General features: G+C 42.8%; 1 protein-coding gene across 12 annotated transcripts in view; it reads right to left on the bottom strand.

Annotated features, from left to right (window-relative positions):
• Positions 1-3,145: 3,145 nt before the first annotated feature.
• The window catches only part of ABI2 (abl interactor 2), a 59,391-nt gene continuing 46,810 nt past the window's right edge, over positions 3,146-15,726 (bottom strand). For 6 of the 12 annotated variants that reach the window (XM_032189554.1, XM_032189558.1, XM_032189551.1 and 3 more), the window contains 4 exons: positions 14,533-14,691; positions 10,795-10,881; positions 10,298-10,471; positions 3,146-9,345 (listed from right to left, as the gene is read on the bottom strand). In XM_032189554.1, the coding sequence (XP_032045445.1) occupies positions 9,170-9,345; positions 10,298-10,471; positions 10,795-10,881; positions 14,533-14,691 (596 nt within the window). In that variant the 3' untranslated portion in view covers positions 3,146-9,169. The remainder of the gene's footprint in view (positions 9,346-10,297; positions 10,472-10,794; positions 10,882-14,532; positions 14,692-15,726) is intronic. The other 6 variants (XM_032189555.1, XM_032189556.1, XM_032189553.1 and 3 more) reach the window with 1 other exon arrangement.

Genomic DNA, 15,726 nt, shown 5'->3' on the forward strand with positions numbered 1-15,726 from the left:
TCTTCTTAGAGCTGTATTGGCATTTCCGTTTGATTTGTCACATAGAATTTCCAAGACTTGATGCTCTTCCTGGTTTTTATCATTTATTTTAACGTAGCAGCAGAAGTTTATAAAGGGATTTTCTGTTTGGTATATGCGTACGTGACTTCCACCTTGTCAGCATAGATGCTTTTCTGGAGTTTTGCCTCAGACCAAACACAAAAGCAATATAAACTCCTGACAGAAGGTAGTGACGGTGCAGCCAGAACGTATGAGGGCTGTTTGCTTGTTTGTTGTGGGCTTTTTGGTTGTTTTGTGGGTGGTGGGTTTTTTTTTTTGGCCTTTCTTCTATTAAGGTTTAGATTTTGTGCTTGTTCAAACAGTGCTCCTAATTTGGGGGGTGAGGGGACTCTTACCTGTGTTGGAGAGGAGCTTCCCCAAGCCCCATTTTCTGGCTTCTGGTGTTTAGCTTTGCAGACCCTTGGTTACTCGGGACAGGCTCCAAACCAGAGAGTATTTAATACTACAGGTTTTCCATAGATGTTTCTGTAATATGCTGGTGAATTTAAAAGTTTGTTTGGAAATATACATTTCTCTGAAATTGAATAATTTTCCTTTCTGAATTATTTATCTCCTTCAATTTAATATATATATATTAAATACATATATGAGTGACAAAACCAGCATTATAGTGCAGGGGTTACCACTCACTCACTAATACTGTGATACCGTGAGTCACAGGCTTTGTCTAGTTTTGAGAAGTTTAAGACACTAAATTGCAAATGAGGTGACAACACATGCCTAGCTGTCGTAAGTAAAGTAATTGCCACTAACATAGGAAAAGTAGTTATTTGGGCTGGTGCCTGTTCGGTGCTCCGAGGCACTGAGTAGGGCAAAGATTCAGTGAGCTCTCTTTTCAGGAGAACTGTACATCCTTGGTGAGGTGAACTAGAGAAGAATTTGGAGGAACAGGAACTGGTGCTATATGTATGCACAGTCCCCCACAGCAGGGATTTTGTGAGGGGAATGTGTGAGAAGGAACTTGAGGAAGAGATTTTGGAAACCCCCTTATTTAACGCTTAAAGGCAACTCATCTGTGAGGACACTTAGGAATGGAACCAACTGTTCCCTACAGTGGAAAATGGTTTCCTCTCACCTTTCCTAAGATGCCAAAGATGCATTCAGAGCTAAATTTCAGGTACACAGATGTTCTTGCACCAGCTGGTCCTGGAGCCAAGTGGACAGGGGCTGCAGCTGCTGTTCAGTAAGAGAGCAGGGCTGCTGCTGCCAGCTCTTGTGCATCTCTTGCCTTTGGTAACTGTGGGTACAGATCTGCAAGGAGTGGGGGCAAAGGGCAGTTTAGCGAGGGAACCTGTGCCCAGAGGCTCCCTCACTGCTGATTTGGTGCAGCACTATAAAGCTTGTACTTAAAAAAAGGAAAATTAAATTATTTCACAAGTTGTAACTGAAATCTTAGTTCTCCTTCTAGTGGACTGCCGTGGACCAGAAATTAACTGGAGTAGCAGTTTGTTTTATGGCTTACACTAATTGTTAACGGCCACTGGTGATATCCTGTATAATACTGGGGATGCAAATGTAAGAAAAAAGTGTCATTGCAATGATGATTTTTCTGTACAGCAAACTTGTGCTGAGTGCTATAAATACATTCATGTTTACTGCTTTAAAAAGAAAATTGCACATTTTATCTTTCAGTGGGATTGCCTCCCCTCTTCCCTTTCCAAAAAGAAAAATCAAAGCTCTTTTAGACTGATAGCTTCAGGTTGGGGGGAGCTTTGCCATATTATAAATATATATAAATATATGTATAAATATACTTTTTTAAGCATGAGAGAGGACAAAAGAAATACTACATTATAGAGTACCCAATATAGATCATTATACAATGGAATATGCACAATTCAATAAAGATGTAGTTAAATTTAATAATTTGTTTTAATCCTCTGTCTTGCCCTTTTTCTTTTTCAGTTCAGAGTCCACATTGTGTTCTAAGGGCACCGGTGGTTCCCCTTTAGAGATCAGATATCTGACAGCCTACAGGTTACAGTTTCTGTGCTCACACTTGATAAAATTGCTACTTATTGTTCCTTTGCACAGTTCTTTCCAGTGGGTCAGACCTGGCTGTACCAGTAACAAGGTGCACACCAGCTACAGGTCTAAAGAGGACCCAAAGCGAAGGCTCACCTTTTCCATCTGCGTGCTTCCCCAGACGTGCAGGGTCCTGGCAGTACTCTGTACATCTCTGCTCACCCAAGAACAGCTGATGGCTGGTAAGTGCTGGTGCAGCCCCTCTCTGGGGTCCGCTGCAGGGAATTCAGCTCTGTTCATCTCTCCCTCAGGGTCGCCCATAGGCTAGCCGTGCAGCAGTCATGAGCTATTACTGCAGGGATTTGAAAGTCAGGGTTATAGGAACTCCAACTGGAATTCCTGCTCGTGTGGGGCAGTCATTCTTAGAGGCGCAGAGGTACTTGGTCTTGCATGTAACTGAGCTAGTCTCTGCCTTGAGCCAGGAGATGGAACACCATCCTTGGGAAGCAGCAGCTGCAGTGCATGCTCTCACCTACCGGAGAGGGAATGCAGCTCAGTGAAAGGAATTCACGAGCAGCACAGCTGTGCGCATACCACAAGGAGTTCGGAGCTGGCCAGGACACAGCACATAGAGCAAGTGTCACGGCCCCAGGGCAGACATGTCACTGCTGAAAGAAGAACAGCTCTTGTGTTCCTGCAGGCCCAGAGGAAGGGACTTCTGCCTAAACACTGTTAGTGCAGAATGTTACTTGGGAAAAGCAAGGGAGAGCAGCTCTCCAGCCAGCTCAGACGAAGCCGAGCCTACAACTGGTACAACAGGATGGCAGCTGAGAGCTGTGAACATGGCATGGGTGCCCTGTGCTGGAAGAAGAGCTGGCTACCCCGTAGTGGTAACTGCAGGAAAGGCAGTCATACAGAAGTGGAGAGAGCAGCCGCTGAAGGCAGCGGGCTGGACGCAAGTCATCATACCTGTGCTGACCTCAGAGCTCCTCTGGAACAGGGCTGCATACACAAGCTACTTATCCCAGCCTCGACATGTTGAAAAGTCTGTAGCAAAAGACAAGGAATGTGGTGCAGCAGTGGCACACTCACAGAACACAAGGTGACAGAACACATGGTGTGTGCTTTGTTCTTTTTATTTAGGGCTCGTAACAAGAGGGTTTAGTACACAGCAACAGTTAATTCCAAGTACAATTAAAAAAATTTAAAAATTGGGTTTTGCACTCACTTGGAAGGTGGTTCAAATGGCACACACAATAAAACGTTACTGGCGGCACACAGCTCCCCAGAGTCCTGCAGGCTTGATCATTTACAGTGGGCTCTGCACTCATCCACTGCATCAGCAGTGCCAAAATCAAAAGCACAGGGTGCTTCTCCTCTGACTGCAAACCAACGGTGTGTGTGGGGGTTCTGCTTTCAGAAAAAAAAGTACATGGACAAAAGATCCATGTTAGACACTAACATTTCCAGAGAATTCATAGAAACTACTTGTCCATGCAAGTTGCAAAAGACACTTTTTCAAATGTGAAAAGAAGCACTTGGGCTTTACAGAAAAAAAAAATCTAGACGTCAGCACTTTAGCAAGGCGCTGTAATGGAAATGAATTTGTACAAAGCTCTTCCTCATTAGTAGATAGTGGTAGGATTTGTCTGAGGTTTTAAGAGAAATAGGAACAACTACACTGCACGTATTTCAGCAGTCACCACACAGGTATTCAGCAGGATGCTGGGCCTAGGCTTACCTCTGGCCAACGGGCTGCTGACTTTACCTTTTTGTAACTCATCTTGGAATAAGCAAAGGTATTAATAAAATGGGTATGTTCAGAGTACCAAAGAAAAAAACAGTTCCTGCATTCACAGGAGGGTGTACAAAACACATTGGTTCTTTTCTTTGAATGAAAGCAGCAGAACACCGTGGTCTGTGAATTATTATTTGTAACAGCAGTTGGCAAACCTTGGCCGCATCAAGCATTCAACAACCTTCCCACAGAAAGGAGAAGAAGGTCCCGCTACTCTTGTACTTTCAAAAAAAAAAAAATTGAAAAGGACTGTTGCTCCATCGTGACTTCAGCTACTGAAAAGAAAAACTGTTCCCCTCTTGCACTGTTCTGACCTCTGTGTAATACCATTTTAGCCACAAACTATGGCTGTGCCTAATACTGAGTGATGCCAAAGGGTGAGGAAGGTGGAAAATATATCCGTAAGCACAGTAAATTCTTCAACATGGGTCCCTATAAGCTATAAACCATCATCTACCTGCTCATACTGTTTTACAACACTGCCTTTTCTCAAGATTAAATATTTGCCTTAGTGACCACAACAGTTCTGCACATTTCCCACTGCCACTATTGCCAGCAAAAGCTTGTCTGACTAAATACTCTGTATGGGTTTTGCAAAATTTACTGAAATGCTGCAGTCCTCAGTCAGTGACTACACTCAATGCTAATAAACCCAGCAGAAGCCACAGCACCAGTCCCCAACAGCCTCCTCTAGCAGCTTCAAACAAGTTGCCCTGTAAATGCCACCAGATTACTAACCAAAGAAAAGTCCTGTCCTTTCCACATGAAAATGTAAAACTTTTGCATTTGATCTATGCCTGATGGCCAGAGACATAATTAAAAGTGAGCTTATTCCTCGTAAAGAGAGGCACAGCTACAGCGTTCACTGGGAACTGCTGGAAGCTGCTGAGCAGAGCACAGCAGCAACTCGCCACCCTCTGACACAGGTAGGGGACACCCCAGAAGCACAATAGGCTGCACCAGTGCATGACCCTCCACCACCAGTCAGCAACTCACAAGTACGCGGCAGGCGGGCAGCACACCCTCCGTCCAAAAAGGAGCATCAGTCCTGTCGCTGCTTCCCTTCCCAAAGGCAGCTGAAAAGCCCAAGGTAAAAGTGCTGCTTGGCAGATGCTGCATTGCTGCCATCGTACCCTTTGGTTCTTGGCTGTCACGAAGAGCACTGAAGAATCACGCAGAGCAGGGGACCAAGCATTCTGCTCATTTGCAAACAGGGCGCTGGGTCTGCTGAGACAGGCATGCTGGCATAAGCAGAAGACAGGCACATCCTCTTACTCCAGAAAGCAATGCACAGCGAGAGCCCTCAAACGGCAAAGAAAAAGTTCCCAGGAGGCGTGAAAGGAGAACAACCTGTTCTAGCAAGGGCTAGCTGGTTCTCAGCCTTCCTGCCACCCCGGTAAAACACCCAGCCAGAGACCAGAGGGACGGTGGGGGAGCTGTGGTGCAAACCAGCAGCAATTTCCACCCACTTCCAGGAAACCTCAACTCAAGTTCCTGTTATCACTTACAAGAGAAGGGCCATGCTCCACCTCTTGCCCTCCAGTGAGAGCAGCAGCTTGTCAATGTCCGTGTCTGCGCGGCTCTCACAGGTCAGGCTAGCAAGTCCCCCGGCACTGCCTCTGCCCTCTAGTGCCTGCTCCAGCTACTGGGCATGGAGGTGCAGTCAGGATGCAGAGGCATAAAACAGGCAGCTTGGTTTTCTTGCCACTCTCAACCAGCTGCTGCAACAGCCAGTGAGGGGAACAAAGAAAAGCAATCTGAAGGAAGAAAAAAAAACAACACACGCAAAAACCAACAACATGAGACACATGCAACCCCAGCCACTCAGGAACAAAGGCATGAAAATAATTTGCACCCACACTAGCTGGGGACAGTATGACCTCCTTTCACCCAGGCATGTGGCTGAAGGAGAGCTGTAGTTAATAGCTTTGTCCCAAGGGGGCCAAGAGCAAGGAAGAACTCTGCTACAGCAAACCAAAGCAAAATCCACAGCTACAGATTCCCGTGCACAATGAAAACATCTGGCTGGGCTAACACAGCTCTCATGAAGGGAGAAACGTTCATTTTGGCCATACAGCACTCTTTGGCCTATCCTGGAGTGTCTCCTTCCCCTACCTCTCATGCACACCTGCTGCTCTGATCAACAGCTTGTGATGCTGAACACCTCCTACTATGGCAGCAGAACTCAGTGAAGAGAAGTTGTGCATCCATGTGAAATACTGAGGGTTTTTTCCACGCTTCTCCCCTACCCCCCTTTTAGGAACATATGTAAATAAGGAGGTATGGGGTGAAGGTTTTGGAGAAGACATACAAGGGACAAAACTGGAAACACAACCCTCACTGACTTCACTAGCATGCATGTAACATTAATACACAAAGCCTGTTTACCTTGGCCTGGTCTATGACCATAACATCACATCATCCCCAAACAAGCCACAGAATTAAAATCTATACAAAATAAAAAAGTATGCATAAAACTCAACACGTTTATTTGCATTAGTACTGCATAATAAAGCTTAAAACCAGCAGGAGGTGACCCCAAAATTCCATCCAGAGCAGCTCTTATAGGACAAACAATACCACATGCTATCTGCAGAAACCCAACTAACCTTTGGCCCATTAAGCCAAACCAGCCTTTGAAGGAGCTTGGCACATCTTCAAGGTTTTTCAGCCTCATCTTCTGTCCTGAGCTCTGACATGCATTCAGTACTTTCCAGAGTACACACTGCTCCACTCTGGTAGCTCTCAAAACAGAAAACTCACAAGATATACAACCAGCTGAATGAAAATTAAGGACATGGGTGTGTATCACACACTATGGAAGTACACACAGTCACCACCCATCAGTCAGAAGTATTCAAGCGCATGCTCTTACACATACTGAGTTAAAGACATGATAGCACTAATGCGTGACCTCCCAGCTGGAATATGGGTGTGCAAGGAGAGAGCATTCACTCTCCTGTAGTAATGTTTTAAGCTGCCAAACTCAATAGGTTTGTGCACTGTGTGCTCAGTCTTCACCAAAAACAAACCAGAAACAAAACAGAAGGCAGGAAAGCTCCAATAGTCCTGGAAAACGCAATTCTTTGGTGCATAGGGGGTGGCTGTGTAATACTGCACTGCAATCCCCCTGATCTCTAGCCATGCAAGCACCACTGCCCTATGCAGAAGCTGTAGGCCTGCCCTGTGGCAGTGGAAAAAGACATTCCAGGTACGGGACAACCGGTGTTTCTAGGTATGGTCCCACAGAAATGGGCTGAGGGAACTGACCATGGCTGCTTCTGCTACTCTTGCTGCAAGACAGAAGGAAGGTAGAAGGGTATCTGTTCTGGCTAACGTTTATTCCAAATACTAATGCTGCCAGCTTCTAGAAAGAAGACAACAGCGTCTTGGCTACACAGCTGCAGACTAAGCCTGGGAGAAAGTAACTTCCATCTTTGCACTGGTTGCTTCAGAACTGTACCTCTTGCAGGCTTCCACCAAACTAGTTCCTTTTACACACTGTTACAGGAGTTAATGCCCTCTTCTGCAAGCTCACCGCAGATACCAATAAAACTTACCGGTATCCCCCACACACCTCACCTGTTTGTTTCCTCTTTCTTCGCCCTTAAGCAGCTGTGGCTCCTTCACACTCGAGTTTGGATGAAACCTGCACCTCCATCCTGATACTGCACTGGCTACCAAGCAAGGGGATTGTGTCAAGTCCCCCTGCCAATATTATCACAGACTCACCCTTGGCACTGCTCTCCGCACTGCTGTTTTACGCACAGGCCTCAGAAGAAAGCTGCAGTGTTACCTTGCCTTTGACAAGCTACTGCTGGTACCAGCTGGAACTTGGTCAGGCGACAGTCAAAAGTTGTTTAGGAAGATGCCCTGGCCCAGGAGGCTCTCACAACGCAGGGGTCATTTGTGGGCCAACAGGACTGCAACTGGAGGTTTAATTGGTTCATTCTGTTAGTGCATCACATTCACCCAAAGACAGTGTTTAGTCCTTCCTGAGGGCAGACTAATACAGCCATCATTGTACACTGATCTGCAAAGCAGAACACTGAGCAGCATTTTAACTGAAACTTAAAAAGCAAACTATTAACCCAGGGGCCTTCACTTGGTATTACTCCACCCTAGATCCACCAGTACAGCTCTAAATATCTGTTTCTTCAAAATAAGCAATGGAAAGGACTGGGAAGAGAGCTAGGACTACTACTAGTTACTGCTTGGATTTCCATGGGAAACCAGTACACACAACAGCCCTTTTTACTTCCATTGAAGAGATTTTGGCAACAGACATGAAGACGACGATTGCCGTTTGTCCTGCCTCTGCACAGGGCTCTCACAGTACATATGCAAATCTAGTCATCAAGTACAAAAAGCCAATTTACAATACCTGATTGGATTTTCAAGATTATATTGTGCATAAGACTAAAGTTGGGGGTAAGTTTCTCTAGTGCAAGCACGCGTGAGTAGATCTGAACCTTAGAGATCACAGCCCCTAGAGTTTATCCTCAGACCCCAGGAGGACCTGTAAACTTCGTTTCACCTTCACCGTCAATGGCATCTGTGAGTTCCGTTTAATCCAGCAGCACCCGTGGCAGGTAGCTCGGTGCGGAGCAGCACATTTACATCAGTGCATAACAAAAACCAAACCTCTTGCATTCAAAAGATGAGGCAATGTGGGTGAGGGTCCTCTGGGCTGCAGCCATCCTAATTGTCTAAACTAAAAGGTGAGTGATTCAAAGCCAGCTCTGTGTGCCCTGTGTCAGCCTACATGTGCAGAGCAGCTGCAAAAGTGTTTATGCTAAGATGTAACCACCTGTAAGGAAGTCAGATACGCGAACGGCTTTGTGTACAAATCCCAGTGTTCCCTAGCACACGAGCGTTCTTCCAGCTGCACAGGAGTGTAGTGTAGAAACAGGAGGGACGTCCACTGGCCAGCAACCCTTCACCACACGCATCCCAGGACATCCCAAGTGCCAGGCACTGCTGCCAAAAGTAGTACCATGAGGGCGCACAGGATTCCTGAGACAGATCCCAGAGCCTGTCGGAAGTCAGAATTTGACTGAAGGGTCAGCTGCTCAAGGAGTTTGTTACATCTGAATGGGTCAGCTTAATTCACCATCAGATGGGTCAGGATAGCCTCTCTGCTGGCAGCCGGAAGAGCCATTTGTTCAAACAACTCAAATCACTATTGTTTTATAATGAGGGAGGTAAAAAAAAAAAAAAAAAAAGAGTGGTTGTTACAATTATCCTTCATTCAGCTATTCTGGATGGGGCCCCAGAGGCTGGTGGAGATCCGGGAAGCCCTGACAGCTCCTGCAACAGGAGATGCAGAGCTCTGTCCTCGAGTCTTCACTCCGAGTAATGCATGATGGACTCTACATAGTTCCCTGGGAAGAGCCCCGTCACTCCATTCATGACCCCTTCGTACCAACCGTCATCATTCTTCTTGATGACATATATGATGGCACCTTCCTGAAATGACAGCTCATCTTCTTTGTCCTTCGTGTAGTCATAGATGGCCACCACTAAAGAACAGAGAATCAGAGTATGGACTGTTAGGAGAGGTACAAGCATGTACCTCAGTTATCTCCACATGTAGATATATAAAATGCACATGTGCAGTCCCATTATCAAGAAATCACTCCCATCATACATAATACCAAAGTACATAAAATCCACTAAAGAAATAGAGAAAGAAACACAGTGCCTCTCTAAAACAAAATGTATGCCTACTGTATCATCAGGATTTTTTCCTACAACCACATAATAGTGGAAAATACTAAACAGATGAAAGCTGCTTCAGAAACTCAAAGAAATATGACAAAACACTGGCAAATATGAAACAGAAGATATGTATCATTACCCAGATAACATTTAGAAAACATACATTTAAAAAACTCTACAATCATACAGTATAGCTGTTAAGAAAAGCATTTCTACAGGGAAATATATACAGACATACACATACAATAAAATATACATATTTATGTACAGAGATACCTACATAACATATATATATATGCAATATGCAAGAAAGGTGTCTTAAGCATATGCACCACTAAGAGGGAAGACTCCTGAGTCTCTTAAGATTGGGCATGCTTTGCATGCCCCTTACAATGAGGCCGTTAGAAGAGGGCTGCACACATGCCTCTAGGACACTGGGTGTGCTTTGCACATCCCTTAAAAGGCTCTTACAAGGATCCCCATACATGGCCCCCTTAGAAGGGGTGCGGTGCACAAAGCACGCCCAGCGTCTTACAGGTGCAGGCACATGGCCTCTTCATGAAGGGCACGTGAAGCCCTCACAGAGTCCTATGGGCGTGCAAAGAGCACCCACCCATGTTTTAGAGTCACACCATGGGACACTTGGCACGATTTGTGCACCTGTAAGAGAGACTTTGCACAGGGCTGGATACCAGGAGCATATAGAAACTATTACAAAAATAATCCCACCATCTCTAGCAGCTTTAAACCTACCCTTTTCTAAGTAGGTCCGTGGTGCCCATGGAGGGTCCTCCTCAGCGTAAGGATCGCTGTACTCCACCACAGCTGCTTCCTCCTCCTCGTAGTCCTCTGGAGGTGGGGGCGGTGGGGGGGATTCATCAAACACTGGCTCATCCACAGGCGGTGGCGGGGGAGGAGTATCTGAAACTGAAAATAAGCAGCAGTGTAACCATGAAAGTATCTTTGAGAGCTATAGCTAAAGGTTTAAATAAGATTCCCTATCCCAATTATTGGCTCTGGCATCAATGTTTGGAACTTGTGAAGATACACTAGAGACAATAAAATTCAGTGAATCAGGATCCTCCAATTAAATTATTTTCCTTTTTAGCCCCCCCTTAGGAACTTTTGACAAACTTGCAGAGACAGTAAAGTAAGCAGAATTCTGGCTGTACACAGACAGTTGTTTCATCCACTCGAAACAAAAGCCACATGCAGTACTAAATCATCGCACAAGGAAGCAGCAAACTTACTGTTTTCTTGAACTCTGGCCACAAATCCCATTAGCGGTAACTGTGGAGTTACCTGTAGGATGGAGGGGGGAGGAGGAGCAAGGGATGCTGCCACAGAAATTAAAAAGAGGCATTCAGTTAGAAACACAACAAAGCAGCAAACAGGAAAGTAGACATCATCACCACTCAGACAACATAGCAGTCTGCCAAGAAGCTGCGATAAAAACGATGGCATTCAAAGAAAAATGGTTCAGGGTGTTTATGTTTCCAATCCTTACTTCAAGGAGATTTATCTATTTTTAGTATTTCCAACTCAGCTCTTTTTCTTAAGATCAAGAATCCACGCTGAAGTAGTAGTACGATCTGACTACAAGATTCCCTCAAATACATGTCTATTACTGCAGGACTTTATGAATAGGCCTAAGAAACAAATATGCCAAGAGGCTTATTTCCCTACAATCCTCCACCTTTTAGATCCACTTAATATTATAAAGGTAACACCTTTTCTGTAACAGCATCCATAATTCCTTAGTACTGATGCTGGATATAACAAGTTTTCTCCAAAATCTAGGCAAAAACAACAACAAAAAAAGCCTCATTTAACTTATTTTAGGTGAACCAGACAAAGATGCCTTTGAGAAACAAAGGACTTCTGACCATGGTCCTTGTTGGCAGATTAAAGCACACTGTGCTGCTGCAGAGCAACAGAGGCTACTCTAAATGGGCTGCCTTTCTACCTTATCTTTCTATCTTATTTTGCAAACCACCAAACTCTGAACAGCTGTTTTGCTGGTAACAGGAGAACTGTCTTTGTATGATACACATGAATTCACATTTAAAGAATACGCTTTCAGCCATCTGCAGATGTTATACCACTAAACTGTGGTTTAAGCTAGTGACAGAAACTGAAAGTTTCAGTTATCTAGTTAGGGTAAAAAAAAATTACTTAACTAAATTACTTAATATTTTATCTAGTTTTAGTCCCACTTTGTAAGGCTAATGCAGTACAATTCTTTTTTTTAAGCAAGTTCCAGGATTATTTTTCGGAAAGCACACCTCAGGAAAAGCACAACTAAATTATTTCTTGTTAGTAGTGGCATACAAAGACATTTAATCACGTCCAAAAGAACACCAGGGAAAAGGGTCTACACTTCATGTACCAGTACATTTATTTAGCTTACAGAACAGAGCTAATTAAATTTCAAGCTAATTCCAGAGCTGCTACATATGACTTAGTATTTCTCAGAATTATTTCACATCATCAAATGAAAAAAAAATCCAAGGTATTCAAAATTAATGTCTCAAATTTTCCTATTTGCTCATTTTAGTAACCACCACTTTCAATTTCTTCTGCCACTCATGTTCACCTTCCTGTCACAACCACACACCCCAAACAAAGCATGCAAAATAAACATAAAAAGCACAATGCAACAACCATCCTTTTTTTGTTGCAAGAACAACCTTGTACTTCTACACAAAGCAAGCTCCATTATCTTACCACTTATCTTATAGTTCTTGAGAAATTTTGAAATACTTTTCTAATTACAACCTCTTTGACTTGAATGAAGTGACTCCAGAACGAGTATATTCCTTCTTTCAGTATAACCACAGTAGCTGGGAAAAGTTTTGGTCTTGTATTTATGAAAGTGGGAAAAAGGAACTTGAAGTACTATTCAAATGCAATAACATTCAGGAATTCAGCATTCCTGTTCAGCTATGAAGTGCTCCCCTTTTTAACTATATATGCTATGAAAATACTTAGTTTCAAAATGTTTCCTCTACTCAAGTCACATGAATACATACAATCCATATCTATCATATGAGACTAGCTTCAGTTTCCTACATCCCTTCAGCACGCTGTGTTTGTGTGCTATATATAATTCTTTGAAGGAGATAATAAGGCTTTCCAGGTAGTAAAATAGATCGCTCTAGACAAGCACTCTAGGCAAACACAAAAAAAATCCCTTTGTTAGCTTGGGTTGCACAGTTTAATCAAATGGTGATGGCTAACACTAGCTGACATCATTCCTTATTTATGTTAACCTTTTGTCAAGTTTTATACTTCAGTCTACACACAGTGCAGGCACTCTCTCATTATATTGTCTCTATAAAATACATAATGACTCTAGTTTTGGCCTTTACTGTATTTGGTCAATACAGTTATTTATTTATTTATTTATTTTCATGTAATGACATTTTAAAATAATGACTTCTTATAAAGTGCATCAGAAGAACTCTATTGCATTCCTGCTATCTCAAAAGATGAGATAAACACCATCTTAAGCATTCCCACTCAACTTGCTTTCATATAGACCACTGGTAGAATAAAAAGTTCATCAACACATTTGCTGTGGATTCATTAAGAAATGCCTGAGAGCACCTTTCACAAGATAGCTTCAGCCTGATAAGAATTCAGCTATACGAACAGCGTGTAGTGCATACCACCATCCCAACATGCCCCCACTTTTTCCCAAGGGTTTTCAGCCTATACTGAGCTCCATACTGCTGGCAGCTCAACTCCTACTGATATTTAACTAATGTAGCAAAGTTGCACCACTTGTTAGGTGACATAACTGACAAGGGTGTCTTTGGGACAGATTTATGCCGAGATCAGTTATGGGTCTGCATTTCCTTACTATTTTCTTTTCAGTTGCTGAAAAGGTCTATCCATGAAGCAGAAAAATTACCTTATCTTAGTAGCAGTATTGAACTGAATAAACAAAAATGACTATGCCACAATACTTAAAAAAAAAAAAAAAAAAAAAAAAAAAAAAAAAAAAAAAGTATTGCTTTATTGCCAAACAACCTGCAAAGCACAACAAGCCATAAGTTTGTATTTTCTCCTCCTCTTTGGGAATGCTGAGAAGCAACCGTGGCCTCCATCCTGTCACTATTACCCCTGTTCCTTACAGACAACAGTCCCTCTATTTGTAGGATATTCATCAATTACACATATTTGAGCATCCTCTCCTCTCAAGGTGCAAAAAAAATGGTTTAGTTTAACCACAAAGCTAATAAATTCTGTATTCTGCTCTTACTACAACAGCTTGTTTATGTATGTCAGTATAACTGAAGTATTTTGTTTGTGACTTACAGCTCAAGCGACTAATCACCATAATCATTACTTTCTTTTTGGGTCCACAGACTGAATCATCGTTATGTAACTTATTTGAAGTCTATTTGGCATCTTTATGATTACCTTTAACAATGCAGTGGTAAATTCCAGAGAATTATCCCTTTACTAATACAGAAATGCACAGCAGTTGTCAGAAACTCTCTGGATATACCAAAAATCCTCTTTACTGCAAAAGGTAATATTGAAAGGTTTCCCTTATAGCTATTTCCCTTTCCTTCCTGTCCGTTCTCCTTCAGATTTCAATATGCATGTAATGTGCTTAACAAATACCACATATTTCAGGCAAATGAGCTGCAGTTTACTCATATAAGCTCCTCCATCCTCATTGTCCCCAGCAGGACCATCCACTTCCTTCTCAAGTTAAATGCACACATCTCTTTGATCTCTGTGAGATTGAAAGTAATTCATCTGGCAACAAAGCCCATATTGTTCTGGGCTGCTTGCCATAGTGCAAGCTGAATGATCTGTACTTGCACCACAGCTTCAGCACAACTACCAGCACTCTACTGGAAGTTAACCTGAGACAAAACACAAGATCTGCAGTGGAGACAGAATTTCAGAGACCTGAAGTCCAGGCAATTCACCCCTGCATTGAATTCAGCACAGCAGAAAACCTTTCTTACCTGGGTTCTGGTTATAAAAAGGTCCTCCATTCATCTGGTTCTGAAGGCTCGTCTGTGATGTGATTGAAGGAGGACGCCGATATGGCAAAGATCCCCCTATTGTTGGGGGCGTGTGTCGAGATGCAGGCCTGTTCATGCTGTAGAACTGAACTGGGTGACCTGGGTCAGAAAGGGAAATGTGTTACCAAGGGAAGAATGAAGCTTTTTTTTTTTTTGCTTTTTTGCTTTTTTCTTTTTTAATAGCTACATTCAAGATTCAAAGGCTTGGAAAGGTTTCTGTTCTTTAAAGGCAATCTGCATCCTAGGTGCATTCAGCCAGTTCAGCTACCAGATGACAAATACTGGATGTCTCAATAGCAATATAATAATTCTCCCAACTGCCTGTACTTAGTACTAATTGCAAAAGCCAAAATGGAAATGCAAAGGTATCTATGCTACAAAGTTTCAAAATGAAAGACAGTCATTCCCAGTTGCAGATTTTATATAATGTATTATAATAACTTGCAAATTCAGTCATCTCATTTATAAACCTGTGAAACATAACACTTCACAGTCCAGCCATCAAGCAACACAACATGTACAAACTGTATGTATACCATTTCTAAGATTCAGAGATGTTACCTTCTACATCTGAAAAACCCAATGGTAACTGTCTTATTGCTGTTCAAGAAATATATAGAGAATCATCTGGGGAGAAGAGAATATTAGAAACTGCTTGAAGTATGGAATAAGTGAAATCACACTCAAAGACCTAATTTTCAAGGAGCTGTCAATTGAAATAATTCCTTAAAACTTGCTCTCCATTCTAATCACTTCCTATATCAAAATAATTGATTCTGAATCTAACTAAGCAATATATGCTTTCCATAAAACATATGAACACGAAACTGGCAATTGACTTTGCATGTCACTCATCACCACCCAATACTAATCAAGAAGTAGGACTATTAAGGCAGCCTTTGTGCTCACGTAGAATTCTCCATCTTATACATGGTACACAACAGCACACAGTAAACTAGACTTCTTACACCCATATGGGTTATTAACTTCCCTAACTATTCTGCTTCCACCATTTGTTCTAGAGGTAAATTTCAGGGTTTGCAGAAAAACGAGGGAAGAAAGCCAGATGGCCATTGTGGCTGAGGAGGCATGCATGCAGTGAAGTAAATAGGGAAAAAGAACACATGAATGAGC

This window comes from Aythya fuligula, chromosome 6 (assembly GCF_009819795.1).
Source record: "Aythya fuligula isolate bAytFul2 chromosome 6, bAytFul2.pri, whole genome shotgun sequence".
In the NCBI taxonomy this organism is placed as follows: domain Eukaryota; kingdom Metazoa; phylum Chordata; class Aves; order Anseriformes; family Anatidae; genus Aythya; species Aythya fuligula.